The following is a 27,852-nucleotide window of genomic DNA, read 5'->3' as shown; positions in this document are numbered from 1 at the left end:
AGCAGGCTCCCTGCCAAGCAAGGAGCCCAACTCAGGACTCGATCCCAGGACCCCTGGGATCACGACCTGAGCTGAAGGCAGCGGCTTAACCAACTGAGCCACCCAGGCGTCCCTGTTTGTTTTTATTTAAAATCAGTCAGTTAACATAGTGTATTACTAGTTTTAGGGGTAGAATTTAGGGGGTCATCAGTTGCATATCACACCCTGTGCTCATTCCATCAAGGGCCCTCTTTCATGCCTGTCACCCAGTTACCCCATCCCTCCACCCACCTCCACTCCAGCAACCCCGTTTGTTCGCTACAGTTAAGAGTTTCTTACGGATTGTCTCCCTCTCTGATTTTGTCTTACTTTATTTTTCCCTCCCTTCCCCTATGTTTATCTGTTTTGTTTTTTATATTCTTTTTTTTATTTTTTTATTTTTTAGATTTTTTTTTTTAAATTTATTTGACAGAGAGAGATCACAAGTAGGCAGAGAGGCAGGCGGGGGGGGGAAGCAGGCCCCCCGCTGAGCAGAGAACCCGATTCGGGGCTCGATCCCAGGACCCTGGGATCATGACCCGAGCCGAAGGCAGAGGCTTAACCCACTGAGCCACCCAGGCGCCCCAATATTCTTTTTTTTTTTTAAAGATTTTATTTATTTATTTGACAGAGATCACAAGTGGGCAGAGAGGCAGGCAGAGAGAGAGGGAGAAGCAGGCTCCCCGCTGAGCAGAGAGCCCGATGCGGGGCTCGATCCCAGGACCCTGGGATCATAACCTGAGCCGAAGGCAGAGGCTTTAACCCACTGAGCCACCCAGGCGCCCCTGTTTTTTATATTCTACATCTGAGCGAGATCATACGGTATTTGACTTTCTCTGACTTACATCACTTAGCATCATACCCTCTAGTTCTATCCTTGTTGCAAAGGAGAGGGACAGTTTAACACCCCTCCCGAGCCTTCCCCTTTAAGCTCATTTGCCTTAAAAACAAAAGTCCTGACAGGCAAAACTAGCAGGCACAGATGAATGTGTATATATGACTGTTAGGAGGCAAAAGGCAAATGTCACCAGTCTGTGCCATTACCTAAGCATCCTAGGTCAAGTGACCATTCCTTCTGGAATGGGTGATGCTGACTTGATCAATAGGATTCCGCTAAAAATACAAAGAAAAACCATTACCAAGATGCCATATATATTCAGAGTCTTTTGTTTCATTTTAGAGCTGGTTGAACTTGAGTGGTGGATAGAGCTTTTTCTTTTAGGTATGTTGTTGTGGTACAGTTTTACAGTCTGATTCTTTCTAATCTAGGAGCGGTGTCATCTTATGCATTGGAATTTAATGTGACAGACTCAGAAAAAGCCGTTTGCCTTTATGCAAAATGGCAGATGAATTTCACAATACGCTATGAGACTACAAACAAAACTTACGTAAGTGCTTTTCTTTTTCTTTGAGTTTTACAGTAGAAACTCAGTTCTACCCTTTATCCTTTGTATATATTCACGTAGATAAGATTGCATATGTTTACTGACTTAACATTTAAATTCTGTCGGTTTCTAAAAAAAGTAGATAACTTGAAGGTGTTCTGTTTAGTGTTGGAAGGAATATTTTATTTCCTGGGTTCTTTGGAGTTCTTGCAGCTGATTAAGGGCAAATGATCCAAAGACTGTGGAGTTGAGGTCTGACTACATCTGTAACACTTAATATGTACACATCAAAGCTTTCCCAGTTTTAATAGTTTGCTATTAAAATCTCCTTTGAGGGGTAGCCTCTCAATCCTTTCGCCTTCCTATTTTCTTTCAGTTAAGGTCCTGCCTGCTTATAACCTAATTTTTTTTTTTTTTTTAAATCAGAGCAGACGTTCAGGTCAATTTTCCTTTTTCCTTTCTGACATACATGAATTTGTCCAGAGGACTGGGATGTAGGTGAAGAATCTGAGACTGGTTTACGCAATGGGGCAGGTCAAGGGCAGCCTGGCTGTGGGGGGGTGGGGGGCGGGGGGCAGGTGACAGAGACCCAATTGGCGCCTCCTCTACAGGTGCTTGGTGCTCGGTACTGCCTGTTTCCTCCTTACCCCCACACTCCTTTTTCTTTTAGAAAACTGTAACCATTTCCGACTTCAGCACTGCATCATATAATGGAAGCATTTGTGGGGATGATCAGAACAATCCCAGAATAGTGGTGCAGTTTGGATCTGGTTTTTCCTGGACTGTGAATTTTACCAAGGAGGAGTCTACTTACTCAATTGATGGCATCTCGTTTTCCTACAACACTAATGATAAGGCAACGTTTCCCGATGCTAAAGATAAAGGTAAGCTTATGAATTAGATTTGTGTTACGCTTTCTTGCCCTTTTTTTTTTTAATCTTTGAGAGAGAGAATGTGCGGGGAAGGGGAGAGGCAGAGGGAGAGAGAGAAACACCCAGTTAGACTCCCCACTCCGATATGGAGCTTGATCTCATGACCCTGAAATCACGATGTGAGCTGAAACCAAGAGTCAGACAGTTAACTGACTGCACCACCCAGCGCCCCTCTCTTGCTTATATTAATACAAATGTAGGGCGCTTGGGTGGCTCATTTGGTTGAGCAACCTGCCTTTGACTCAGGTCATGGTCCCAAAGTCCTGGGATCAAGCCCCGCATCAGGCTCCTTATTCATTGGGGAGTCTGCTTCTCCCTTTGCCCCTCACCCTGCTCATGCTCACTCGCTCGCTCTCAAATAAATAAATAAATCTTTTTAAAAAGTGTGTGTGTATGTATCTGTATACACATTTAGAAAATAATACAAATGTAAATAATTTTTAAAAATCATCTGCACACATGTGAGTCTTCCTAACTAGAACAGAAAGTTCATGTCTTTGTGTCCCTACCACCCCATGTAGGGCAGTGTTTGACATGGTGATGGTAATTTGCTATCCCTCTTTGAGTGATTTACTTTGTACCATGGAGTACCCTTGAGTGTGTGACTGGCTGCATCTCAGTCCGTAACAGCAAGCCTGGGAAGTAGAAATTACCTCAGCTTTATAGGTAAAGGGAGTGAGTCTTGATGAGATTAAGTGACTTTCCCCGAGGTCACACAGCTTGTAAGTGGTGAGCTGGTGTTGGAGCCAAAGTCTGTTAAGCTGCAGTGTTTGTGGGCTTTACTCTTTTTACTTATTTCATTCAGTAGTGGGTCATCAGCAAACGCTGAATGAGTGAGAAAACCCTTAATGGATAGATACTTTTTATTTTTTATTTAAAGATTTTATTTATTTGAGAGAGGCAGCGAGAGAGGGAACACAAGCAGGGGGAGTGGGAGAGGGAGAAGCAGGCTTCCCGCTGAACAGAGTGCCTGATGTGGGGCTCGATCCCAAGACCCTGGGGTAACGACCTGAGCCCAAGGCAGATGCTTAATGAGTGAGCCACCCAGGCCCCCCCCATAGAGATTTTAAATCTGTACAAGTTCAGTAACCTGAGATCAGCAGAAATGCTTCATCTTCAGATCTTTTTTTTTTTTTTTACCATTTAGATAGGATTTGGACTGAAAAGTAAATGATTAATTAAAGGCAAAACGAAAGGCAAAATGTTGCTATTTTGAGACAATTTCAGGTCCAGACCAACTCGGAAAAGCATTGGCAATAAGGCGTTCTTGTCACTCTTAGAACTGAAATGAGTACTGGATTTTTTATTTTGTACTGAGTATTTTGAGGGCACAGATAGTGGAGATTTCAGTTTAGTTGGGGTTGTAATTCTCCTTTCTTTCCCTTCTGTTGAGATTTGGGTCAACAGGGTGTTTGTAAGTAGCTTTCACAGATAGTTTCAACCCCAGAAGCACACGCAAGATGGTCTTTAGTTGCAAGCCCTGGGGTTGAATGACTCACTTGAGGTATGGATAGCAAAAGATCCTATTTTCAGGACCCATAGGTGAATGAGCTCATACAAAACTTGGGAGGCAACACGGACAGAGACTTGGAAATCAATCCTAGTTTTCTCTTTCCTAATCTCCTCGTTGGAGAGGATAACCAGAGCAAGTCTCTTAACTGGTTTACTTGTGTATTTAGCTTTGCGCCCTGCGTTGTCCTTTCCAGCTAGTCTGCGGTTTGCCCCTCACCTTCACAGAGTTGTAAAACAAGTTGGGGAGACAAAGCAAAATGGTTTTTCCAAGTTTGATGGCAAAAGTAGAAAGCGCTGGGATCAGTGTGATTATTTGTTGTTGTTCTGGGGTTTTGTTTGGGGGGTGGTGGACATGAGGGACGCCTGCTGGCCCTCTCGCTCAGGGTACAGAGTAAACTTGCAGATGCCATATGCTTCCTGAGCCCATCTGTGAGGGCCTGTGGTTCAAGAGTGCATGTTCTGAATGTGTCCTCACCAGTCGTCTGCTCGTCTGCTCATGAGCAGAGGAGAGAGATCAGAGGTCGGTGGGTGTTGGAGAAGGAGGAGGACGAGCTGAGTCAGGCAGGGAGTTTGAGCGGAGGCTTTCCAGTAGGGGGAAGCATATAGTATGAGCAGCAGTCGCTGGAAAGCTTCCTGATGAAAATAGAGGCTGTGTGTGTAGCAGGAGAATCAAGTTGGCTGGGCGCAGCGGGTCTAAATTATAGGGGGCCTTGGAAGCCAAGGAAAGGCATTTAGCTTGATGGCGTAGGCACTGGGGAACCATTTTAGGTTTTTAGGCAGGAGAATGACATAACAAAAGCAGAGACAGTAGTTTATAAAGAATGTTCTGCAGGATTCATTGGGAAGTGAGGAGACCGCAGGCAGAGATGCCCACGTTAAGGGGCTCCTGCAGTAACCAAGAGATGATAAGACCAGTGCCGAGACCAAGGGGGTGGCGATAAAAGGACAGATGTGATAGATTTGAATGGAAAAACGGTGGACTCTAAAATTAACATCTCCCTCTCCTTGCTTTTATTTTAAATGAGGAATGCAGTTTTTTTTAATGACCAACGTCTATGAAATAAGATATTTGAAACTATTTGGAATTTAAAATGGTTTCCTTAAATGGACTGTTATTTTTGAAATGATTTAGTGTTTTATTTTTAGGCATCTGATAATTGGAGTAATTTTGAAAGCTGCTGTTTTCTTTTAAATTTTTTTTCCTGATTAAAGTACAGAAAAGTCCAGAGTCATGTAATAGACCTACATGTATCTGTTACCCAGAATTTATAAATGCTATTTCTTTCATATTTTGCCTCATCTTTTTATTTATTTAAAGAAATAAAGCCTTACAGATACATTTGAGGTTTCCTTTGTACTCACTCCCCGGAGCCATTTTCCTCTCTGCCTCCCAAGTGGCAGCCACTCTCAGGAACTTGGGGTGGAGCCTTCCTATTGGCCTGTTTATATTGGACTAGTCGGTACATGTTCATAAATAATACATTGTTTAAAAAATTATCGTTTCATAGTAGATCTCCAATATGTCTATAGATGGCTTCTGAGGTCTGTTTGTATAAGATAGTTCAAATACCTATTCACTTACGTTAACAGTGAGAAACCAGTTTTGGGGAAAAATGTTCTAGTTCTTTGGCTTAAATTTTTCCCCCCTTTGGCCATTAGGGGGTGCCATGACAGCATTAATTGGCTGTCTTGCTACTTCATGGAGAGACCCTGAAGGCAGCCTCTGTTAAGGACCTTGTATCCCTCCCTCCCTTGATGCTTCTCCTGAAGAAACTAAGCCATTTGGGTGTGGATAGTTGTGGTCATAGTCTTTTCACCACGGGCATTATAAGAAAAACTCCATACAGACTGACTGTAACTCAGTCCTTTCACATTCTGAAGATATCCTGAAATGGAGTAGTCTTGAAATGCTATCCAGGAAGAGGTTCCAGAAGCTCATTTTAGTAACTGTAACTTACTTCGGGATAGTAGCACAAAAGTAAGGACTTACTCTGAAGTCCTTGACGAACCCATCTTCCTTCCTTCCTTTGGTCAAAAGGCCCTGTTGATCGTCCGTTAGCTGTGTGTTCAGTTCGGCCTCTTTGCTGTCTGTCTTCTGCCTCTCACCATCTTAATTTCGGCAGCCCCTCACCTTTTACCTCAGCCAGAGCAGCAGCCTTCTAACTACTTTCCTTCTTAAATGACTTCCCTCAGAAGTTATTCCCCCTGCCTAGTCCCTGCAATTTTGTCATCTCCCTTAGAATAAATTATATGTGTGTTATTTATTTCCAGCTTTAAAAACTGAAGCTCACCCTCCACTGCTGACAGAATAAAGCCTAACCTGTCCTCAGCTCCTCTAGTTTCCTTCAACACGTGGCCACCTGTGACTCATCTTTCCCTCTTAACCCCCATCACGGCTTTCCCCCTTACTCGCTCTGTTTCAGCCCCAGTGAATTTGTCATTTCTTGAACATGCCATGTCCTCTGTCCCATGTCGATGCGGTGAGGCAGGCCGGCAGAAGAAGGAGAGAGTCTGCAGATAAATTTACGTGATCACTTTTCTCCTGCCTTCTTGGAAACCGTTAGTGTTAATCTTGTTTTATAGGAATTTTGACTGTCCGTGACACTGTGGGATTCAGAATTCCTTTGAACGACATGTTCAGATGCAATAGTTTATCAACTCTAGAGAACAGTGGTGTCGTCCAGTACTATTGGGATGTTCACGTACAGGCTTTTGTCCAGAATGGCACAGTGAGCACAAAAGGTGAGTTCTTCAAACAGATACACTTGGATCCTGATTTAAGCTTAGAGTATACCAGCTGGCTTTCATTGAAGTGTTGTTATCTGGAAGCATTTCTACACTAAGACTTTAGTTCGTAGCTTACACTGGACCGTAAGGTTTTTGCAAATAACCATAATTCTTGTTCCTGTGGGACTTGGCAATTTCAAGTTGATGATGCACACGTTGTGGGGATGGTTTTTTACAGATGCTTGACCTGTAGTGTTTTCAGCGGATCAAACCCAGTCTTTGTTTGAACAAATCCTCAAATAGCTTGATCATCAGCTCTTTAGCTTTTGATGATCCAAGACCACAGCTTAGGAATGAGATTTTTGTGTTTGAATCTTGAGTTTACTTATAAACTGCTTTTATAACTTATGTACAGCTTAATGGAAATGTCATAATTTCTCATTCACCAGCTCTGAAAATTGACCAGCCCTTCCTAAGACGAGGTTGAAATGCCTCTGGTTTGTTGAAGGGGTGATACAAATAGAAGATTCATTTGTATTTGAACCCTGTAGTGATTTCTAAACGTTCCTCTGGTGAACACTCTCCTTCCTTCTAGTGGTTGTGTGTGGGAAAGAAGAGGGTAGGAGTGAGATGTTTTCAGATTTAAATCTCTCATTTTCACATCAGAGGCAGGTGACACTCTTTGGGAATAAAGGGACATCAGGGCCCAAAAAGATGAGTGTGTGGTAGCTGAAGTATGAAGTAGAGAAAGCATTTTTGTTTAATTTGACAGAGATCGCAAGTAGGCAGAGAGGCAGGCAGAGAGGGGGACGCAGGTTCCCCGCTGAGCAGAGAGTCTGATGCGATGTGGGGCTCATGACCTCTGCCGAGAGGCTTAACACACCCAGCCACCCAGGCACCCCTCAAGAAAGCATTTGTATGTGTCTGGTGTGTCATAATTCTGAGAGACCCGTCAGTATCTGAAGCGGCAGTTTGGGAACCTCTGCCTGAGTCCCCTAATATAACCCTTTGAACTTGTATTGTGAGAAATATTTTGCTCTTTCCTGGCCTTACGAATTAAGAAAAAGGCCACTTCAGTTTATTTTGTCCTGTTTGTTTTCTTTAGAGTTTCTGTGTGAAAAAGATAAACCTTCCACCACTGTGGTGCCCATCACTCCCACCACTGCACCATCCCCCACCACAGCACCCACTCCAAAGGAGAAACCAGAGGTGGGATCCTACTCGGTTAATAACAGCAATGGTACTTGTCTTCTGGCTACCATGGGGCTGCAGCTGAACTTCACTCACAATAAGGTATAGTTCTCTGTGTTGATTGATACGTTCTTCTCATATCTCCTTTCAGATACGGTGTATCTTACCTCCGGCCCAAGAGTAGTGTTGCTAGACTGGTTCTGTTTTAAAGATTTTTAAAAATTTATTCATTTGAGAGCGGGGAGAGAGAGATCATGAGCAAGGAGTGGGACAGAGGGAAAAACAGACTCCCCACTGAGCAGAGAGTCTGATGCGGTACCTGATCCCAGGACCATGACCTGAGCCGAAGGCAGCCGCCTGACAGTGGAGCCACCCAGGCGCCCCCAGTTCTGTTTAAAATGGAGATTTGATGTTGACTTGTTGAGGGCTGATAAATTCGGAGTTACTGTAACCACAAAGAGTTAATGTCCCAGGCAAGGGGTTTTCTTGGCCAGCGGGAAGCCTAGCTGTTTCAGGGACTCTTCGGAGTTTAGATTCTGTTTACCATCAGTAGATCGGAGTACAGACAGCTGATTTTTATTTCAGTCCGTTTAAAATATAACTCCTTCACATTTGTATCTGGAACGCAGTGTAGGTTGTCGTAGGGGAAAGTGCAGCTGTTTCTCCATGACTCAGGCGGTGGCCGCGCACCCCAGGCTTGCGTCCGCCGCTGCGCTTGTGGTTGCAGTGTTCCCCTGCGCCTCCAGGGGGCGTGCCGACGGACGCATCCCATTTCCAGAGTCTTGCGCCTACAATAAGCGGCACAGATGGCTCTTGTGCTCCATAAAAATGTGTCTTTTCATTTGGCTCATTCCTGAGGAAGCTTCCTTCTTTTTCTTTTCTTTCCTTTTTTTTTTTAAGTTGTCTGAGTCATAGCTTGAGGGCCTGGGCCAACTTCGTTTGAAAGTAAGACACTATAAACATAAGCATCCAGACAAAAGCATTTTTTGTCCCCGCCCCCCCCCCCCCCGAAGTTGTTTATTAGAGCATAAGGTTTTGCTGTGGACTCGCTTGGGTAAGCCGTACCTTTCTCCCTCTTCTTCCCCTCCAGGTGGTTTCAATTATTAACATCAACCCTAACACCACGGACTTCACTGGGAGCTGCCAGCCTCAGAGTGCCCTGCTCAGCCTGAACAGCAGCAACATCAAGTATCTTGACTTCGTCTTCGCTGTGGTGAGTAACAGATTTCGCTGAGATCTGGGCCATTTTCTTAGAAACACATCTTAAAGTCTAAATAGCTGTGTGTGTGTAGCAGGGGATTTAGCTCTGTTTTCCATTTCAGCACTGCTTCGTTATAAAGTGTTGGCCATCGATCCCACTTAATCCCTCAGAGTCACCTCGGGGGTCTGTGGGCTGGATTCGTAGCTTCATATTCACCAGAAGCAACTATTCTGCCCTTACGTAGACTTGAGGGTAGGAGCAAGAATTAACCCACATCAAAAAAAATCATTTCTAATCTATCCGCTATAGAAATACTTAATAATAAAGTGTATATATTTATATATTCCATATTATAAAAGATAAAAAGTAATTTCCCTAATATGTTTCTCTGTTATTGGTTAGAAAACTCATGTTTGTTTACTCGAATATTTTAGGCTTTTTGGAGGCTATACTGTTTGTCATAGTATCAGGAATAATAATAGTTAACGTTTATTGAGTACTTGCCATCCACAAGGCTCTGTGTAAGTACTTACCATGCATAAATTCATTAAATCAACGTAGTTCATAATGGTAGCATTCGGGTTTCTGTTGTTCATGCTTGTATGAAGGGCTGAACCCTAAAGAGAAGGTTCCAGGTTAAGCCTATGTGCTCTACTTCTTGCTAGCATAAATTCATCATTGAGGACTTTTATTTCTCCCTTCTCAGAAGCAGCTATTACCCTCATAATTTTTGAGGTTGTGTGTGTGTGTGTGTGTGTGTGTGTGTGTACACGTGTTTTAGCAAATGGGAATGGGAAAGGGGACAGCCATCAGGGAAAACACTAAGCTGCCAGCAATTCTCAAACTGAGAGTTATTATATAGGTAGATGAAAAAACAGTTCTGCTTTTAAATCAGATTATATTATCTGGGATGGAGAAACACTCTCAACATCTGATACATACAAAAATTAGGTGTGTGGAGTTTGTTTCAAGTCCGAACTTAGTATCTTTAGTCTGAAGCCCTTTTCTCTGTGGAATATGTGTGGAGTAATTGAGGACTGTATCAGGCAATTACAGTTTAGAAAGGTTTATAAGGATCTTCCCTTTACCAGCATTGAAAGCTTTCCTCTGTTACAGTACACATATGACCAGAGGATTAGTATTAAAAACGTCTGGTCAGGCTCGTCCTTTTTGATGAGGTAACAGCAGGCCTCCCTGGACATGTTCTCTTTTAAAGTTACCTCATAGAGATTATACTATAAGAATGAAGAAAGTAGTGTTTTAGGTTCCTTCCCTTTGGAGTGATTGAGTTTGATTTTTCTAGCTGTGGTCGGGTCCTAAAAGGAACATGGTTTCTTCTGACTGCTGTGGGGAAATATTTAATAATTACAATATTTAATTTTCCCAGCAGACTACTTTATTTTTTTAAAAAGTTTGTTTTTTTTAAAAATTTGACGAGAGAGCACAAGCAGGGGGAGTGGCAGAGGGAGAGGGAGAAGTAGGTTCCCCACTGAACAGGGAGCCTGATGTGATGGGGGCTTGATCCCAGGACCCTGGGATCATGACCTGAGCCGAAGACAGAGGCTTAACCCACTGAGCCACCCAGGTGCCCCCCAACAGATTATTTTAATTGCAGTTCAAAACAGTGACATTTTGGGGCACCTGGGAGGCTCAGTGGGTTAAGCGTCTGCCTTTTCTGCCTTTGGCTCAGACCATGATCCCAGGGTCCTGGGCTCGAGCCCCACATCAGACTCCCTGCTCCTGCTCTCTCTTGCTGTCTCTGTCTATATCTCTCAAATAAATAAATCTTTTTAAAAAATGAAATAAACCAAAATGGTGGCATTTTAACCATGCCATAGGCACTTCAAAAAATGAAGAAACACCTGTAATGTCACCAGCCTCACTGCGGCCCATCTTCAACCCTGTCATGATAGACGCTTCTAAGGAGAATTTCTTGAGTTTGAGTGTGTTGAGTGCTGGATGCCATGGTGGGATTCAAAGAAGAAGCCCTGTATTAATAAAGATCTCACAGTTTAGTGGTAACGATAGGAATGTACAAATAATGACCATTTTTGTGGAAGATGTTGAATGCTATGCTGAGGCTTTTGAACTGGATCCTGTGGGCAATTAGAGATCCGTGGAAGGTGCATTCCAGTTGGGATGAATGATAGACCAGGAGAAAAGACAAAGTCTGTGGGAGCGTAGAGGAGGCAGTGGTTAATTCTGGGTGGAGGAGAGTTAGGAAGGTTTAATGGAAGAGATGACATTTGAGTTGGACCTTCAAGGATAGGTTTATACACGTGGGGATAAGGGGAGGAAGCAGAAAAGTACAGATTATTTCTGGAAAAAGGAATGCAATCAAGACCACCTTGGCGAATGAGGCGCATGGTATAATCAGGGAAAGACAGGTATGGAAAAGTAGTTGGGACAAATTGCAAGGAGCCTTGAATGCCAAGTCGAGACATAGCCTCAGGCGAGGAAAGGTGTAATGAGGTGGTCAGGTCCTCCTTTGTGCCTCCTCCTGACATTTCTCTGCATCTGTCCCTTCCATTTTTGTTCCCCCCTGCCTCTGCTCTGAGTCCAGCCTGCGTGACGTCTTACCTCCCAGCCTCCCAACTAGTCTGTCCTCTTCCTCTCCTCCCTCAGTGTTCTTCTGCATTCGTTTAATCTTCCCTCGTCCTCAGAAAGCTTCAGCGGTCCTGTTTTACTGACAAGATAACCTCTAAACTCCACGGCAGATTATTTCAAATCTCTCTCCCCAAGCTGCCCCCCCTCCCCGCCATGCAGCGGATCTTGCTTGTCTGACTTTATGTCTTCTCCTTTCCCTTCACTTAGGAAGCCCATGCTTCCCTCGCCATGTTCGGTGAGGTAGGAGAGCACAGTAGCAACCGGCGCTTCAGCTCTGCAGCCAGGCTTCCGGGGTTCAAATCCCACCTCGCTGACCACTGACCATATAGTCTTGGGGAAAATCACTTAACATGTTAAAATTATTCAGTGATACCTCACATGTAAAATTTTTAAAAAGATTTTATTTGTTTATGGGGCGCCTGGGTGGCTCAGTGGGTTAAGCCTCTGCCTTTGGCTCAGGCCATGATCTCAGGGTCCTGGGATTGAGCCCCACATCGGGCTCTCTGCTCAGTGGGGAGCCTGCTTCCCCCTCTCTCTCTGCCTGCCTGCCTACTTGTGATCTATCTGTCTCTCTGTCAAATAAATTAATAAAATCTTCAAAAAAATGTTTTAAGATTTATTTATTTATTTGACAGAGAGGCAGGCAGAGGGAGAGGGAGAAGCAGGCTTCCCAGTGAATGGAGAGCCTGATGCGGGGCTCAGTTCCAGGACCCTGGGATCGTGACCCGAGCTGAAGACAAAGGCTTAACTGACTGAGCTGCCCAGGCGCCTTATATGTAAAGTTTTAGGAACGTCGCTTGGCACTAAATTTTCAAATGCTGGCGTACTTGTGATAGTGCTTATTTTCTGGATACCTTTTACTCATGCTCTTGCCTTCCAGAATACCCTTTCCTGCTCATTCCCTGACTCGGCAGAGTTCAAGTGGCGCATCCCTAAGCTTACATCGCCTTGCTTCTAGCCTACATGGAAGTCATCTATCTCCTTTTAATTTTTATAATTGATTGCTGTCTTTTTTGCAATATGGTTATTTCTTTATGTATTTATCTTATCTTCCCTGGCAGATTGCAAACAGGGTGGGGGCAGGATCCAAGCCTGGTTCATTTGGCTAGCTCCCTGGGGCACTTAGATATGTTGCCTTGTACATGCTAAGCACTGACATAATTAGAATGACGGGCTGATCAGACGTGTGCTTCACCAAGATAATAGTGGCAAGGAAAGCTCCCGGCTGGAGAGGCTGCAAGGCAGGGAGGGAGCCCAGTTAAGAGACTGTCAGGATCCAGGCTAGAGGGGGTGGGGGTTTAGCAAGTGACAGGAGGAATAAAATGAGGGAACGAATTGTTGAGTATTGAAGAACTGCATGATGACATCCTTGGTCCGGAAATTGGAGACAAAACACAGAGGAAAAAGGGATTCTGTCACATTTTGCTTAGCTGCAGTTTGTTCTGTTGGTCCGGGTCTAATCCTTGGTTTTATCTTCTGGGTAATAGTATTAGGTTGCTTTTCATCTGCAGATATTAACTGTACCTGTAGACGGTTGTGATGTGTTGATTAACTGGAAGCTCTTTTTCTAACAGAAAAATGAAAACCGATTCTATCTGAAGGAAGTGAATGTCAGCGTGTATTTGGTTAATGGCTCTGGTAAGCAAAGCATTGGCCTTGGGGAAGAGAGTGAGTTACAGTGAAGGCATAGAAACCATAGTTGTTTTGTTACCAAATAGTGCCTTTTATTTCATGGAACAGAAGAATCTGTCCCTTGACCACAACTGAAAATCAGTAACTGAGAACTATAGTGTTTTATCTTTTCAGTCCCCCTTGTTTTCAAATAGGGTGGATAATAGTTAAGGATGACTGATTTTTAGACCACAGGAACAGCTATAGAAAGAGGAAACCTAGTGATCCTAAGAATCGCTTTTTTTTTTTTTTTGGTAGACCCTGTACCCCAGGCTTCCATACTTCACTGAAAAATTCTGAGGACTGTCCCATTTCTTCTCTTGGTAGAATAAGAAGTTACTAACGGGCGCCTGGCTGGCTCAGTGGGTAGAATGTGCAACTCTTGATCATGGATGAGAGTTCAAGCCCCATGTTAGGTGTAGAGCCTACTTTAAAAAAAAAAAAAAGCTGCTAACATGTTTGTTTTCTTTCAAGTTTTCAGCATCGCAAATAACAATCTGAGCTACTGGGATGCCCCCCTGGGAAGTTCTTATATGTGCAACAAAGAGCAGACCATTTCAGTGTCTGGAGCATTTCAGATAAATACCTTTGATCTAAGGGTTCAGCCTTTCAATGTGATGGAAGGAAAATACTCTACAGGTAAGAGCTGAGCAAGTTTTATCAATAATTTATGTTCTTATGTTGACTAATAGGTGGCTTTTCCTTTGACTCGTGGAAATTCAAGCACTGAAATAGAGAAATATGAATTCATCTCTTGTGAGTCTGTTGGAGCGTTCACGTGGCCTTGAGCGAGTTCTGTGAACTCCGTGTATGGCCCATCACTTTGCTCAAAGTGGATTTTTTGTGTGTGGGGATCGGAAACCCATTTGCAACCAAGTTCTTAAAACTCAAAACTGATGGAAGCTTTCAGTGAGCTTCACTTCATAGACACTCCCTTCTGGGTTTTAGTTTGTAGGAAGGATGGCAGCTTTGAGCATCCGGGATCTGTTTTCTGGGGGTCCTCTTCTCGTTGGAAATACTCTTATACACAAATAAAAGCAGTCTGGTCTTACTTTAAGGCAGAAGGTGATGGTTAGGCAAAGCCTCAAATACCATGGACAGTGTTTTGGCCATCCCACGTGACTTGGAGCATTTTAAAAGCATACGCCAGTGTGCATGAGGCTTTTTGGAAGATGTGCTCAGGGCTCCTGGTGGTATCTATTAGATTTTTAACGAAACCTTTTGTGGAGGGCTCATGGCAGTGTGTTTATATGAATATGAAAGATGCATTTGCCATTATCAGATTAAAATTTGCACGTAGGCAAAAAAAAAATGTCCGTAAAATTCCTTAATTGATTTGTCCTTTTAAACTGCTTACTTAAAATTGGGGCTTTGTGGATCACAGCTCTGCTCAGCAGAGCTTTTCAAACCATCCACCTCCTTTTTAACAATTAATTCTATGGTTTAGAAGGCAGTGCGGCAGTTGTGTGCTGCTGTGAGCCATGTGGCCGCCTTTGCAGTGGCTCTGGGTCCCCAGCCTGACCTGGTTAGGCCCGGGTAAGTTGGGATCTTCATCCTACCATTCTCGTGACAAGAGAGGTTAATCACACTTAGAAATTTTTCTCAAGAATTCATTTTCCCTCGTGTTGGTTTTGCTTATGTACTACAATTATTTTAATCCTTTTCATAGTTTTATTTTTGAGTCTTTATCTAGCTCCCCTCCATTATTACCCTAATTTTAGGTCCAGATTGGTGTTTAGAATTGAAAATCATTTGCAGCGTGATACCAGCTCGAGTCTGTTTATCTAGTCAGCCGTAATAGCGATGAGCTGTGTTCTTTCTTGAATTTGAAACCTTGGTTTTTATGTATGTCAAATTAAAAATGGTACCCAAAGGAATACGCAACATTTGATAGCGGTAATGAAAGTGTAATGTGTTCGCGGAGCTAGGTTCCCGACCATGGGTGCCTGTAGATAAGACACACCACTGATGCTTGACTGTGCAGGAGGAGGAAGTAGACTTGTAGTTAGGTCAGAGAGCGTTGAATGGATATTACTGGATCAGATGACTCTCTGGAAATAGAAAAGCTAGCCCCTGTGGGTTGCCAGCTCCGGCCAGGTTAATAAATGTAGTAAACACAACGCAGATCAGTAAGAGGTCCCTGTTTCTTGACTTCTGTAGCCACTAAGATCATACACTCTAGGTCGGGGGTGTGCAGAGTTCATTTCTAAGGCGTGGACAGGAAGTGTTTCAGGTTTGGAGACCATAAGCGCTCTGTCACCACTATTCATTCAGCTTTCCTGTTGTAGCACGAAAACAGCCATAAGCAGGCAATAAATAAATGAGTGTGGCTGGGTTCCAATAGAACTTTATTTATGGCTGCTCAGATTTGAATTTCATATAATGCTCATGTATCACAGAATTTCTTCTTTTGTTTTTTGGCCATTTAAATAAAAATGGAGAAAAGCCATTTTTAGCTCTTGGGCCAGATAGGGCCTCCAGTCTATAGTTTGCTCTCTGCTCTGAAAGATTCCAGAGTCAGCGTTGTTCTAATCCCCTGATGAAACCTTTCTGATTTGTTCTCAGTTTCCCAAAAGACATTCACTCTAGCACTAAGAGACTAATCTGACTATGTAGAGATGGGTTAGAATTAGCTCTCCTCATTTTCTTTTCTTTTTTTTTTAAAAAGTTTTTATTTGTTAATTGGGGTGCCTGGGTGGCTCAGTCGGTTAAATGTCTGCTTTGAGCTCAGGTCATGATCTCGGGATAGAGCCCCAGACTGGGCTCCCTGTGCAGCTGGGAGCCTGCTTCTACCTTTCGTCTGCAACTTGTGCTCTCTGTTGCTATCTTGGTCTCTCTTAAATAAATAAATAACAATCTTTTTTAAAAAAAAGATTTAAAAAAATTTTTTTAAAAAGATTGTATTTATTTATCTATTTGAGAGAGAGAGCATGCGTGTAAGCTGGGCGAGGGGTGGAGGGAGAGGGAGAGAATCTCAAGCAGACTCTGCTGAGCTCGAAGCCTAATGCAGGGCTGGATCTCAGGACCCTGAGATCATGACCTGAGCCAAAACCAAGAGTCAGATGCTTTAATGGACTAAGCCACCCGGATGCCCCTCTTCACTCCTTTATTCTGGAAGGGACTTAGAATATGAAATACATACACATACATATGTATTTAATCCTAGATATAAATGAGTATGTATGTATTCATATATATGAATATACATACACAAAAGGAAAGACAAATAAGTTTAGGATTTTAATTCTAGAGCAATCCATACTTTTTTGTAACTTTATCATTGAAGTATACCTGTCTTAATTCCTTAAAGTTGATTTTGTAAGAGCATTTCTGACTTTTGAATCAACATCTTTTACTTTTGGACATTCATTTTTTATTATACTCATTATTTGTTACACACTTTTTCTCACCTACAGCCCAGGAGTGTTCGCTGGACGATGACACCATTCTAATACCAATTATAGTTGGTGCTGGTCTTTCAGGCTTGATTATCGTTATAGTGATTGCTTACCTAATTGGCAGAAGAAAAAGCTATGCCGGATATCAGACTCTGTAATACTAATCCATATGTGATCTCTGTTACAAAATAATAAAGCAAGTACAAGTTCCAACATGCAATACTGTTCAATTTCAGGTATATTTAGTTGCAGTTCTCATTTTAGAATGGGCGGTGTGGGGGATATCAAACTTAATAAATAAAAACACCATGAAAATATCAACTACAAATTAGTCACCTGATTTTGGTTTCCTCAACCATGGAATTTAAAACTGTTAATTTTTATGGCAAAAATCATGTGTAAAGTCACCTGGATGATTGATTCCATTCTGTTATCTTGAATTAGGATTTCAGTGTTTTCACTTTATGTATTCTGACTAGAAGCAAACAGTTTAGGAAAAACAGTTTTCAAAAAGAGATTCTTTTTTCCCTTTGCATGTAGTCAAAATTGAGATCGTGCATCCTACAGTGGATTTGTACTTGCTCCTTTTGTATTTTTTTGTGATTCTGTTTGCAGGTTAACTTAGCAACTTTGGCATTGCTGCATATTTGACCTATGAGAGTTATGCCAGTAGATTCGCATAGAGTCTGGTATTATGTTCTTAGCAATGAATGCTTTTCTGATGCCTTTCGAATATACTTGTATTTAATGTGGCTGTAATGACAAAAGGTACAAAAGCTGTATACATTTTGGAATAGGTGTTAATCTTGTTTAATCCTTTAAAAAAAAACCTGGAATTTTCCGTCTTTTAAATGGCAAGACACAAGACTATTGCAATTGGGCATTTCAGTCCATTTTCTAGGTGCTTTAGAGATAATTGCTAGGCCATGCCAATTTGGGGCATTAGTCCTTCGTGCCTGTAAATTGGCCTTTAGGTACACTGCTAAAATGAATGTAGTTTCTCTTCAGCTTTGCAGTATCTTTTCTAGTGGTAGGGTGTTGTATTCTCTTTTTTTCTTTTTCTTTTCTTTCCTTTCTTTTCCTTTTCTCTCCTTTCCTTTTCTCTTTCTTAAAGAAGAAATGTCAGGATGTCCTAGAACTCTGCTAAAGAAGCGCACTTCTACTTAGCAAGTAACTTGCACCTAACCCAAAAGTCTTGGTCTTCTCTTACCCCATTAAAAAGTTGTTCTTTGTTTCCAGCTTGCATTGACAACTTACAACATTGACTAAATTGGCTTTCACTGTTAAATGGTTCTGTGCTAATCAAAACTTGCATTATTATTGTTCATTATGGTAGAATCATTATTCATTCATGTACTTTGTGATCGGTTTTGTGCCCTGGGAGATGCACCAGTTGTCCATTTACTGTGCACTACCTAATGTTTATATGAGAAAGCAAAACATTTCAGCTTGATAGTTAACACATCAGGTATTTCGCGCTGCTTCCAGGAGATCTTTTTTTTTTTTTTTTTGGGTGTTGGAATGGCTGAGTAAATATTAAAGAGTTGTTAATATGCAGCCCTATATGGAAGGTGCTTGTGTTTTGGGGGTGGGAGATGATGTGCCCCCATACTCACTAGAAAATGGGACATCTGGGTTCCAAACAATTACTGATATTGAATTAATTTGGTAGTCTAGCTCTACACACCACACACACACAGGCAATTGCATGCTAGCATGTGTATGTCCGTAAGTATCTTTCAAGTTACATTGGAGTGGTAAAAATTTTCTTCCACTTAAATTTGCTCTCTGCTTAGAGTAGCCTGAAACTCTTACTGGCTCGGAATCTGATTCCTGACCAGCCCCTCCCCTACAGCTACATTGAGCTGCATTGCCAGCTTAAGGCACCTTTTGAGGACTAAATATAAATCTGATTTTTAAAACTTATTTTTTACTTAAATAATGCTCTAGTGTAGGATTGTTAGCCTTATATGAATGGGTAATGCTTAGAAGAATATAGACGTTAGATACTTCTCGTGAGTCGAAACAGAGCAGCCTTTTTTTTTTTGAAAATAAAAATTGGAAGCACAAGCAGGTGGGACTAGCTTAATGCTGTTCATGTTTCTAAAAGGTTTTACATTTAGATTATATAACTAATTCATATTAAGATACCTCTAATTAGCACTGTTTATAGAAACTCTGACTTCATTGAGTATTTTTGTATTTTACATGGGCCAGTTTATATACTCTTATTCACACTATTATTTCCTGTAGCCACATGTTCTTTGTACCTTTTGTAGTTTTGTTCGTTTTACTGGGTTTAATTAGCAATAATCGCGCCTCGGATAAACCTCATTGGCTACGATACTGCCACTGCGCAAAGCTCGTTTTACTGGGTTTATACCTTGATGATCTAACATTGCTATCTGGTTCTGGGTGTTTTTCATGTTTTAGCATTTGTATAAAGAAACTGGTCCATGTAAATACTTTTCATGGTTTTTTTTTTCTTCAAATGTTTAAACCACTAGTCGATGTATGGTGTTTCTCTTTAGATATTTGCCTGTCCATTTGCTTAACATATTGCTTCTAAAACAAACAATAAAGATTCTTTTATTTCTTAAGGATATTTGCTCACATTTTTTCCTGTTGGTTAAAGTAAAAATTTTGTATGCTACATAATGACAATTTCTTCCAAAAGGGAGAACTTTAGAAAAGCTTAGAAGTGGAACTAAATTATTTCCAGAATATTCTGTGTGTTATAGAAAAATGGTCCTATGCATAGATAGGTCTATACCTATGCTGGGCTGGCTAGAATAAGAATCACCTGGGAAGCTTGTTAGAAAAAGGCACATGCCGGGCTCCATTCGTAGAGAATTTCACTTAGCAGGTCTGGGCATGTGTGTGTGTACAAGCATGTGCCTGCGTGTGTGAGCACGGGTGCGCACGTGTTTGGTGGGGGTTGCGTAAGCTCCCTTGTGGGATCTGGTGTGTAGATCAGAAAACCAGTGATCTAGAATGTATTTCATAGGAAAAGCTTGAGAGTATCTCTTTGTTCACTTTCCTCAGCCCCTCTCAGTTGAGGCTGATCCCTAGTAGGTGCGTGTTGCCGCCATACCGACCCGGCTGTTGATCTAAACCAAAATAGGATTGTGTGCAGTCACTGTCAGATCACCCTAAAACAACTTGAACCTTCCAAGTTTCCCATAGCTTCCCACACAAAAAAGCCTGGCAACCTGGCTAGTAACTTTCCTTTGGCCTCCCCACTTAAGCTCCCTGACTGCCAGTTAATCCTCACAACTCCCAGCTCTACAACTGGCCACCATGTGACTTTGGCCAAGCAGCTTAACTTCCGGGGTCTCCATTATCTTCATCTGGGGGCCCACCGAGGTCTTTATAATCCTGTTCCTCTTAATTTCTGTGAGTGATAGTTTCCATTACAATGAGAATTTGAGGATCTTTAGAAGAAATCTGATAAGCTACTAGTTAAAATCAAGAACATACTTTATATACAGTGTAAATGTGCTGTCTGAAGTTTCTTGCATGTTTCAGGAAGAATTCTTGTAAGACTCAAAATATTTTTAAGATGATAGCATTTCATCCTCATTTCTTTAAGTAGATAAGGTTACACTGTCTTGGGCTCATCTCTCTCCCACCCATCTCCTTTACTCTGGTAACTAACTTTCTGCATCAGTAATTACCATATCTTGTTTTTAAAACTAGTAAAAGACATGTTTGGGTCATACTGAGTAGCTTCAAGTATCTTCAGATTCATGTCCTATACTTCAGTATGACTGTAGATCTAAAAGGTATATAATAAGATGTCACATAAGAATATGATTCTTGGGGCACCTGGGTGGCTCAGTGGGTTAAAGCCTCTGTCTTCTGCTCAGGTGATGATCCCAGGGTTCTGGGATCAAGCCCTGCTTTGGGCTCTCTGCTCAGCAGGGAGCCTGCTTCTTCCTTTCTCTCTGCCTGCCTCTCTGCCTACTTGTGATCTCTGTCAAATAAATAAAATCTTTTAAAAAAGACACAAAACACTAAAAAAAAAAAAGAATATGATTCTTTTTTTAAAAGATTTTATTTATTTATTTGATAGAGCCGAAGGCAGAGGCTTAACCCACTGAGCCACCCAGGCACCCCAAGAATATGATTTGACACAATAGGCAAAAAGATGAATTTGTTTTTTATTTTATTACAAATGTGTATCTCAGCTTTCCAACTCACACTGAAAATTGTATCTGAAAAATTTCTGAGCTAACAGAAAAATTAGGATTAACAGTATTTTTAATCCTCATGAAACTTTACATTGACATTTCAATGGCCACGAAACTTTTATCCTTAAAAATCTTCACTGCTTCTGTAATTAATCATTAAGATCTTCCACAAATACACTGTTCCTCCCCCCCCAATACTTTCAGTTTGGTTTTCAGTGTACACTATGCAAATCAGGTGGAAATGACTTAAAGAATGAGATTTTCTTTTCCTGATGTGATCCTATTAAAATTAGTGTTTTCCAAAATGCCTTTCCATTACCTAAAGAATTTTTAAAGGTTGAATTCATAAAATCAATAGTTATTATAAATTAATACTTCACATACTAATTGAGAGCATTTTAAGTAAGTGACAGCATCTAGAAAGATCTTTGTATTAGTGGAATTGCCTTTTTGATCTACTCTGGGAATATTTGTCTTACATGAAAGCCTTATTGGCAGTATTTATGAAAGTTGTTTCAGTACTAGGTCAAATACCCAATTTGGGAAAAGGAGGACTGTGAATCCGTTGCCAGAATAAGAAATTAATCTACTAATGAATTTTTTAAAAACCAAGTTACATTAAATCCAAGGCATAATACTTTATGGTTCGTGTCACCTAACGGTTTATGTGGTGGGTGGTAATTTGGGAAATTGAAGGGGAGGAGTCCGCTAACTGGGTGCTCTTAACACCAAGTATTCTCAAGTCACATCTGGCATTCTCCACTATCTGGATTTCTAACAGAACCAAGAAGCAAGTAAAAAAGCTCACTGAGCTAGCAGCCAAAGCCGATATCATAAAGTCCATAAACTCCAGGATTGCATCTTGTTCCATTATTACGCAGAGGCTAGCAAAAGCCTGGCACATTTCTTAAATGCGGGCACAATCAGAATTGCCTGGCAGCCTATTCATTCTTACTTTGACACAGTTCTAATAAGCATAATTATCTGATTTATCCACCCCTGGTAGATTGTGAGCTAGGAGGAGAACTAGGGCAATAAGAGGCAAGGACGTGGGAATCAGAAGTGGGGGTTCAACATCCCAGCTGCCTTCTGTCTGCAGGCGCCACCCCCTCCTCCTCTCCACTCTCCCTGGCTTTGCTTCTGGGATCCCATTTCACCTCCCTCCAGGGAGACCTCGTACTGTTGGCTTCGGTCCGTTGTTTGTGGCTCTTGCTCTCATTCTACAAACGCATCTGTCTCTTCCACCCTGAAGATGCCCTTTCTAGACCCTGTTGTTCACCTTCTGACTCCCTCCCTCGTGTCCTCTCTTCTAAACTTCTCGGGATGACCACTGGATGTTCCCCAGCCCAAGTTCTTGGTCTCCTAAACGATCACTTCCCATTTGCTCCTAAACCAGCAGCCTCACAGCCTCACAGCCAATACCCTCCATATCGCCAGACCCCGTGGCCTCTCTAATAGCTCTCGTTCTTCCCTTGTACTAATCGAAACTCCCTTCCTTGGCTTCTGTGGCACCATTGTCTACTTGCCTTTTTCTTTTTCTTGATCCTATATTCCTTAAATAGGAGTGTCCCCGAGGCTTGTGTCTCTGAGCCTTTCTAGATTCTGTTTGCCCTTGCCGAGAAACAAACGTGCCCCTGGTTTTTATGACCACTCAGGTTCATTTTTTCACTACCACTCGGGACACAGGCATCTGAAGCCCAGAAGGTCCAAAACTGAACGTCTCCCTCTTGCACTTATCCCTCCTGACCCTTTCCACACACAAATAACTACTGACAAAACTGAACACATAACATTCTCCCTCCCGTACTCCCTGTTGGGATGAACGGCACCGGTATCTACGCAGTCATTCAGGTGGGGAATTGGAAGCCATGGAATCACCTCGCACCACTCCTCCAACACCCATCTGGTCCGTTCTGCCTTCTCATTGGATCTAGTCTGTCCCTTTCTGCATCTGCGCTTCGTTCACCCGGGTCACTCAGGTCAGGACCATATTCTTGGTCTTCTGGCCTCTAGCAGTAGAGGCGCCACCTCGCTTCCAGTCTCCTGTTGGAATGACTTCCGCAGTAAATACCCTGCCTGAAATCCCACCGTACTCTTTCCTCCCATCAGTGTAAGGCGGACATATGTAGAGCCTACAGTGCCTTTGTGAGCTGGTCCTAGTACCCTCTTCCTGCCTCTTCCAGCCACGAGTACCCCTCGGTCCGTCCCAGCTCTGCCAGCTCTGCCTGCATTTCCCCTCCAGCTAGTTTTGTCTATGCTGTTTCCTGTCCCTGGAACGCGCTTCCGCCATTACCTGCGTGGTGAATTCCTACTCGTCCTCAACAGCTCAGCTCCAGTGTCCCCTCTCAAAGTATGTCTTGTGTAACAAGGCTGAGTCGAGTGTCTCTCCGAAAACGCTTCCGTGACGCTCTGCACCTTGCCTGCCCCTGTGACAGCACCTTTCCAAGACTATAACCACTGCTTCTCTTGTCTGACTCATCCTGGACGCAGGCGGTCACGCCGGCCGCGCCGGCTTAGCCCTTTTCCGCTGAAGGACCCGCGAGTGTGGGGCGCGGAGTTCGCATGTCCACTTGGTGGTGTTCCGTTTGTTCGGTTCATTTCATGAATACCTCACGATTGGCGGTGTTCTGGGTGCTGTGCTGCTGCTACGTGATCAACAGTTTGCCCCCGAAAGACCACAGCCGATCATCAAGGAAAGATTCATTATATTTACCCATTATCTTTTGTTTAAGGAATCTGGGAAGTCGGTGATCAATTGAAAATCTGTCTTTCATCCCAAATGACTGTGTTTTGCGGGGGGTGGGGAGCAGGGTACATAAAAATGTATAATTTGGTTCCTTGGAGGATCGCTTTCGTGGAACCTTTCACTCGCTGGTAAGGAAGGCCGAAGCCTGATGGCTGCAGTGTCAAAGGCAAGGCTGTGTGTTAATGTAACATTTGCGGCTTTGAAATTGTGTCATTGTTCCTGTTCTCAATTGTCCTTTCTCCACGTCTAGCTCAAGACTGCAGTGCAGATGACGACAGCTTCCTTGTGCCCATTGCGGTGGGAGCAGCCTTGGCAGGAGTACTTATTCTAGTGTTGCTGGCTTACTTTATTGGTCTGAAGCGCCATCACGCTGGATATGAGCAATTTTAGAACCTGCAGTCTGACTGATGACATAAAAATACACGCGCATGAGATTTTCTTGCCTCTCCATCTTGAAACACGTTGCTCTTTAAGATTGATAATGTTGAAACAGTAATTCTGAAATCAGTCCCAGCATTTTGAGAGAAGTCTCTATGAATAAAAACTGTTCTCTTTTCTCAGCTGAAAATTAAATACTGTATTCACTGGTCCTGAACACAAACTGGTTAAAAACACATCGGTGTGCAGTGTGTTAAGGTCTATCCTAAGAGGCCTTGGCCAGATTTTGATCCTAAGATGCCTTAAACTTATAAACATGGCCATAATAAGAATAAGATATGCAGTTGTCTCTCAGTGGAATTAATAAATACTGTTTCACTACTGGTGTTCTGTTTTAATGTATGAGAACTATGCTGATTGAAGCTCACCACAGTACTTTTGCGTATAGTTCATTAAATAAATGTCGATGTGACATAAGTGCCCATCAGATATGCTCAGACTTGGTTTTCAGTTCAATGTCCTCAGGACCATCAACGTTTTTTAGGTTATATGGCTTCTGCTGTTTTCTTTGAGTTCAATTTAAGGATAGAGTCAATATCTCAGGCTTGTGGTTTTCTCCCTGGGTAAAAAACAGCCCCAAGGGGCCACAGCAGAACTTCAGCTGGCTTCAGAACTAGAGTTTTAGAAAAATTGTTTCTTTTTCAGCAGTAGAGACTGAGAAGATGCAAACGTATGTAACCACTTGCCTTTTTTCCCCCTTGTGTTTTTCTCTTCTTTGGATGCCTGATTAGCATTGAAAGATAGAAATATTCTATGAACTAATTAGGACAGATTGTGTTGTGTTTCTCTACCTCATCTTGTTGATCTCTAGAGCATTAAAATCTATTTAGTGTTGTCATCAGACTGCTACTTATGAAATGTAAGCTAACAGCAATCTCAGAAGGGAGGCAGTGAAGCATAGCAACTAGGCTCTTGCTTCTTCATGAAGGCCCCCTTGGGGCAGAGCATAGATGGGGCGGGGTGGGGGGGTAGAGAAAAGCTGTTGGCATGAAAATGAGCTAGATAATCAGCCTCTGTTGAAGCATACTCCTTGCCACGAGGGCTGCTCAGATACTGAATGTATAGACAAATAAGAAGCTTAATCAATGGATTGGAGCAGACATTCACATTGAAGTGATTATTTTATTAATTCCTTCTGTGTATCTATTGGCTTGTTCAGAATTTCTCTAACCCACTGATTACAGTATCTTGGTACCCAGCTATCTGTCTGCCTCTGAAGGCTTTCCGTGAAATATGGTGAATCCTTCCAATAAAGGCTATGGTCTTTCCTGAAATTCATGCACTTGGAACCTTAGCAACTCTTTTTTGTTTGTTTTGTGTTGTGTTTTTAACGAATGACAAAAGTGCAAGAGGAACAAAAGATAAAATTAGAGGAAAAAGCACAAGTTATCACTCAGTCATAAATCACACCAAATACCACATCTTGTGCAGTGTATTAGGCTTATACTGGAAAGGGCGTTAAAGATTATTGACTCTAACCCTGTAATTTCACAGGAAAGGGAGTGACTTCATGGAGGTTACATATCTGGTGGGCAGCAACACCATATTAGCATTTTGATAGCAATTATCCCAAGGAAATCTAGTCACTCACTAGTAAAACTAGTTTAAACGTGAAATTAGGAGATCAGAAGGGGGCTTTGAGCTTCTGTACTAACTACTTTCGGTAACTAACACACGATGTCAATTAAGTAATTTTTGAAAGTACTGAATATTGGCTTTTGATTTCTGTTCGCTGCTTCAAAACCTAACCCTTGGGTGGGATCACAGACATGGCAGGAAAGGAAAAGGGAAAGATCGCCTGTTGACCACCTGATGTGTGACAGATGCTTTAGAAATAGAATTGTCTTTAGTCCTCAAATAGCTTAAGTACAGGCATGATTATCCCCCTTTTACAGATGAGGAACACGAGCCCGGTTTCAGTATCTTGACCAAAGTCCTTTAGCTAGTTATGGAAGTAGTTGAGATGCAAAGTCGGTTCTGTCTGAGTCCAGAGCTCAAAATCTACATACACACTGCCTTCCTGGCAGTCCGGGAATGGACTGTGATGTGTTGGATTCTATTACTCTTCTAGGTCCCTGCTCAGCTACAAATAATCACGTATAAGCTGGCAACCTAATGCCCACGTGGGGGAAAAAAAACTATACTGCATTCTCTTGATCCTAAGTCCTTTTTAACTTAAATTTTATTACTCCTGCAGAATTCTTATACGTTGATAATTGTGGCAAGGGAGAATGGGAGTGGGAAAACATGCAGGCGGGGTGCTGAGTGTAGATGATGGCTCTTTTCCACAGTGTCATTAGACAACAAAACATAAAATCTTCCCATGTTAGGCGAACACAGATCTTGTTCGTCCCTTAACTTCTGCTTTTTGTACTGAGGAAATTAGGTGTGATCCGAGATGAAGTAATAATAATGGTAGATACTGGAGGATTGGTTCCTTAGAAATATTTGGGTGGATATCGAGAAAATAGGGCCATAGAGGTAATGCTGTTAAAGACTAATCTGTGTTCACTTTTGAAATGCTTGTTTCTTGTTTGCTCGTTGCTGCTTAATTGCCTGCCTTACTAATTTCCTTGCTCTCTGTCTGTTTTTTTCTAACAGCTGAAGAATGTTCTGCTGACTCTGACCTCAACTTTCTTATTCCTGTTGCAGTGGGTGTGGCCTTGGGCTTCCTTATAATTGTTGTCTTTATCTCCTATATGATTGGAAGAAGGAAAAGTCGTACTGGTTATCAGTCTGTGTAACCAATTAAATCTAGTGCTGTTTTTTTGCTCTCAGAAGTTACATTTCCATTGGCTAGATGCCAGGAAATTCTGTGCAGCCAATTGTTTAAGATCTGCTGACTAACCTCAGTGAATTGCTAGCTAACTTGGGCATGAGTAGCACTTACGTAAGAAAAAAAAACATATTAGGACCAATTTCTTCTTTTTTTTTCTATTTTTTTCTTCCTTTGCTAAAGTGTTATCAGAAGGAAAATTGTGGCTTAGAATTTGTTTTTTAGTAAATAATGATTTTAAGCCTCTGGATTCAATTATGAAAGCATTTTTACTGAAGAATAATTTTATATGTTGCAGCTACTTGTGTTTTGCTACTTTGGTTGACAGTGTTTACAAAATCAAAGCTGTTAGAGAATTTAACTTGGCTTGGGGAAATAAATTCAAGAACATCATGAATTCCTTTTCATTGGTGGCAAGCATAAAATTTGGTTCATAATAAGACTTCCTTTCCATCACCTCCTGATCAGGATTATTTAAATCTGTTTAGTATTTTTCTGTTTAAAAAAAGTGAGAAAGAAATGGCTTCACAATATGTGCTTAATAGCAACAGTCTGCCTGTTTTCTTCATTACCGTTAGTGGCAGCTATATTTCAATAAGGATGTCTTTTTTTTTCTTTTTGCCTTCTGGAGTTTGGAATATATTGATTATCTCAGACTTGATATTTATGCTGAAAGATGAAGTAAGATCTTCAGCTTTTTTTTTTAAAGTATTGCTATAGGATGGGTTATGGTTTTTTAGGGTTATAATTTAGATTTTTTTTTCCCTTAGAGCCTTAACTTACTCAGAAAGTGAATTCATCCTCCACCACCCCCCCCCCCAAACACTTCTATACTTTGCGGGTCTCCTGCACTCTCCCATTCCCTATATGAATAAGTTCTAATTGACATTTTTTAATGTATTGATTTCTTTTTTTCTTGCAGCAGCAAGTGCTAACTCTAGAGGCTAGTGGGCCCTGAAGTGTCATCAGTCAGATGGCTGCCTAGCCAAAGCTAGACTGCGATTACACTGTAAATTTGTTGATCTTGATAGAGACTTATATCCCTATAGGGACCTCT

At 42.0% G+C, this 27,852-nt stretch overlaps 1 protein-coding gene across 3 annotated transcripts in view; it reads left to right on the top strand.

The window, feature by feature from the left end:
- Window positions 1-26,898, top strand: part of LAMP2 (lysosomal associated membrane protein 2) — a 37,389-nt gene extending 10,491 nt beyond the window's left edge. Inside the window, exons 2-9 of one of the 3 annotated variants that reach the window (XM_080795100.1) lie at window positions 1,288-1,406; window positions 2,074-2,287; window positions 6,431-6,589; window positions 7,680-7,867; window positions 8,856-8,978; window positions 13,148-13,211; window positions 13,719-13,883; window positions 26,621-26,898. In XM_080795100.1, the coding sequence (XP_080651226.1) occupies window positions 1,288-1,406; window positions 2,074-2,287; window positions 6,431-6,589; window positions 7,680-7,867; window positions 8,856-8,978; window positions 13,148-13,211; window positions 13,719-13,883; window positions 26,621-26,763 (1,175 nt within the window). In that variant the 3' untranslated portion in view covers window positions 26,764-26,898. Of the gene's footprint in view, window positions 1-1,287; window positions 1,407-2,073; window positions 2,288-6,430; window positions 6,590-7,679; window positions 7,868-8,855; window positions 8,979-13,147; window positions 13,212-13,718; window positions 13,884-16,660; window positions 19,246-23,831; window positions 25,298-26,620 lie in introns of those variants that run through there. The other 2 variants (XM_080795099.1, XM_080795098.1) reach the window with 2 other exon arrangements.
- Window positions 26,899-27,852: the final 954 nt, after the last annotated feature.

Source organism: Martes martes (genome assembly GCF_963455335.1).
Source record: "Martes martes genome assembly, chromosome: X".
Lineage (NCBI taxonomy): Eukaryota > Metazoa > Chordata > Mammalia > Carnivora > Mustelidae > Martes > Martes martes.
This window is presented reverse-complemented; position numbering and strand designations above follow the sequence as displayed.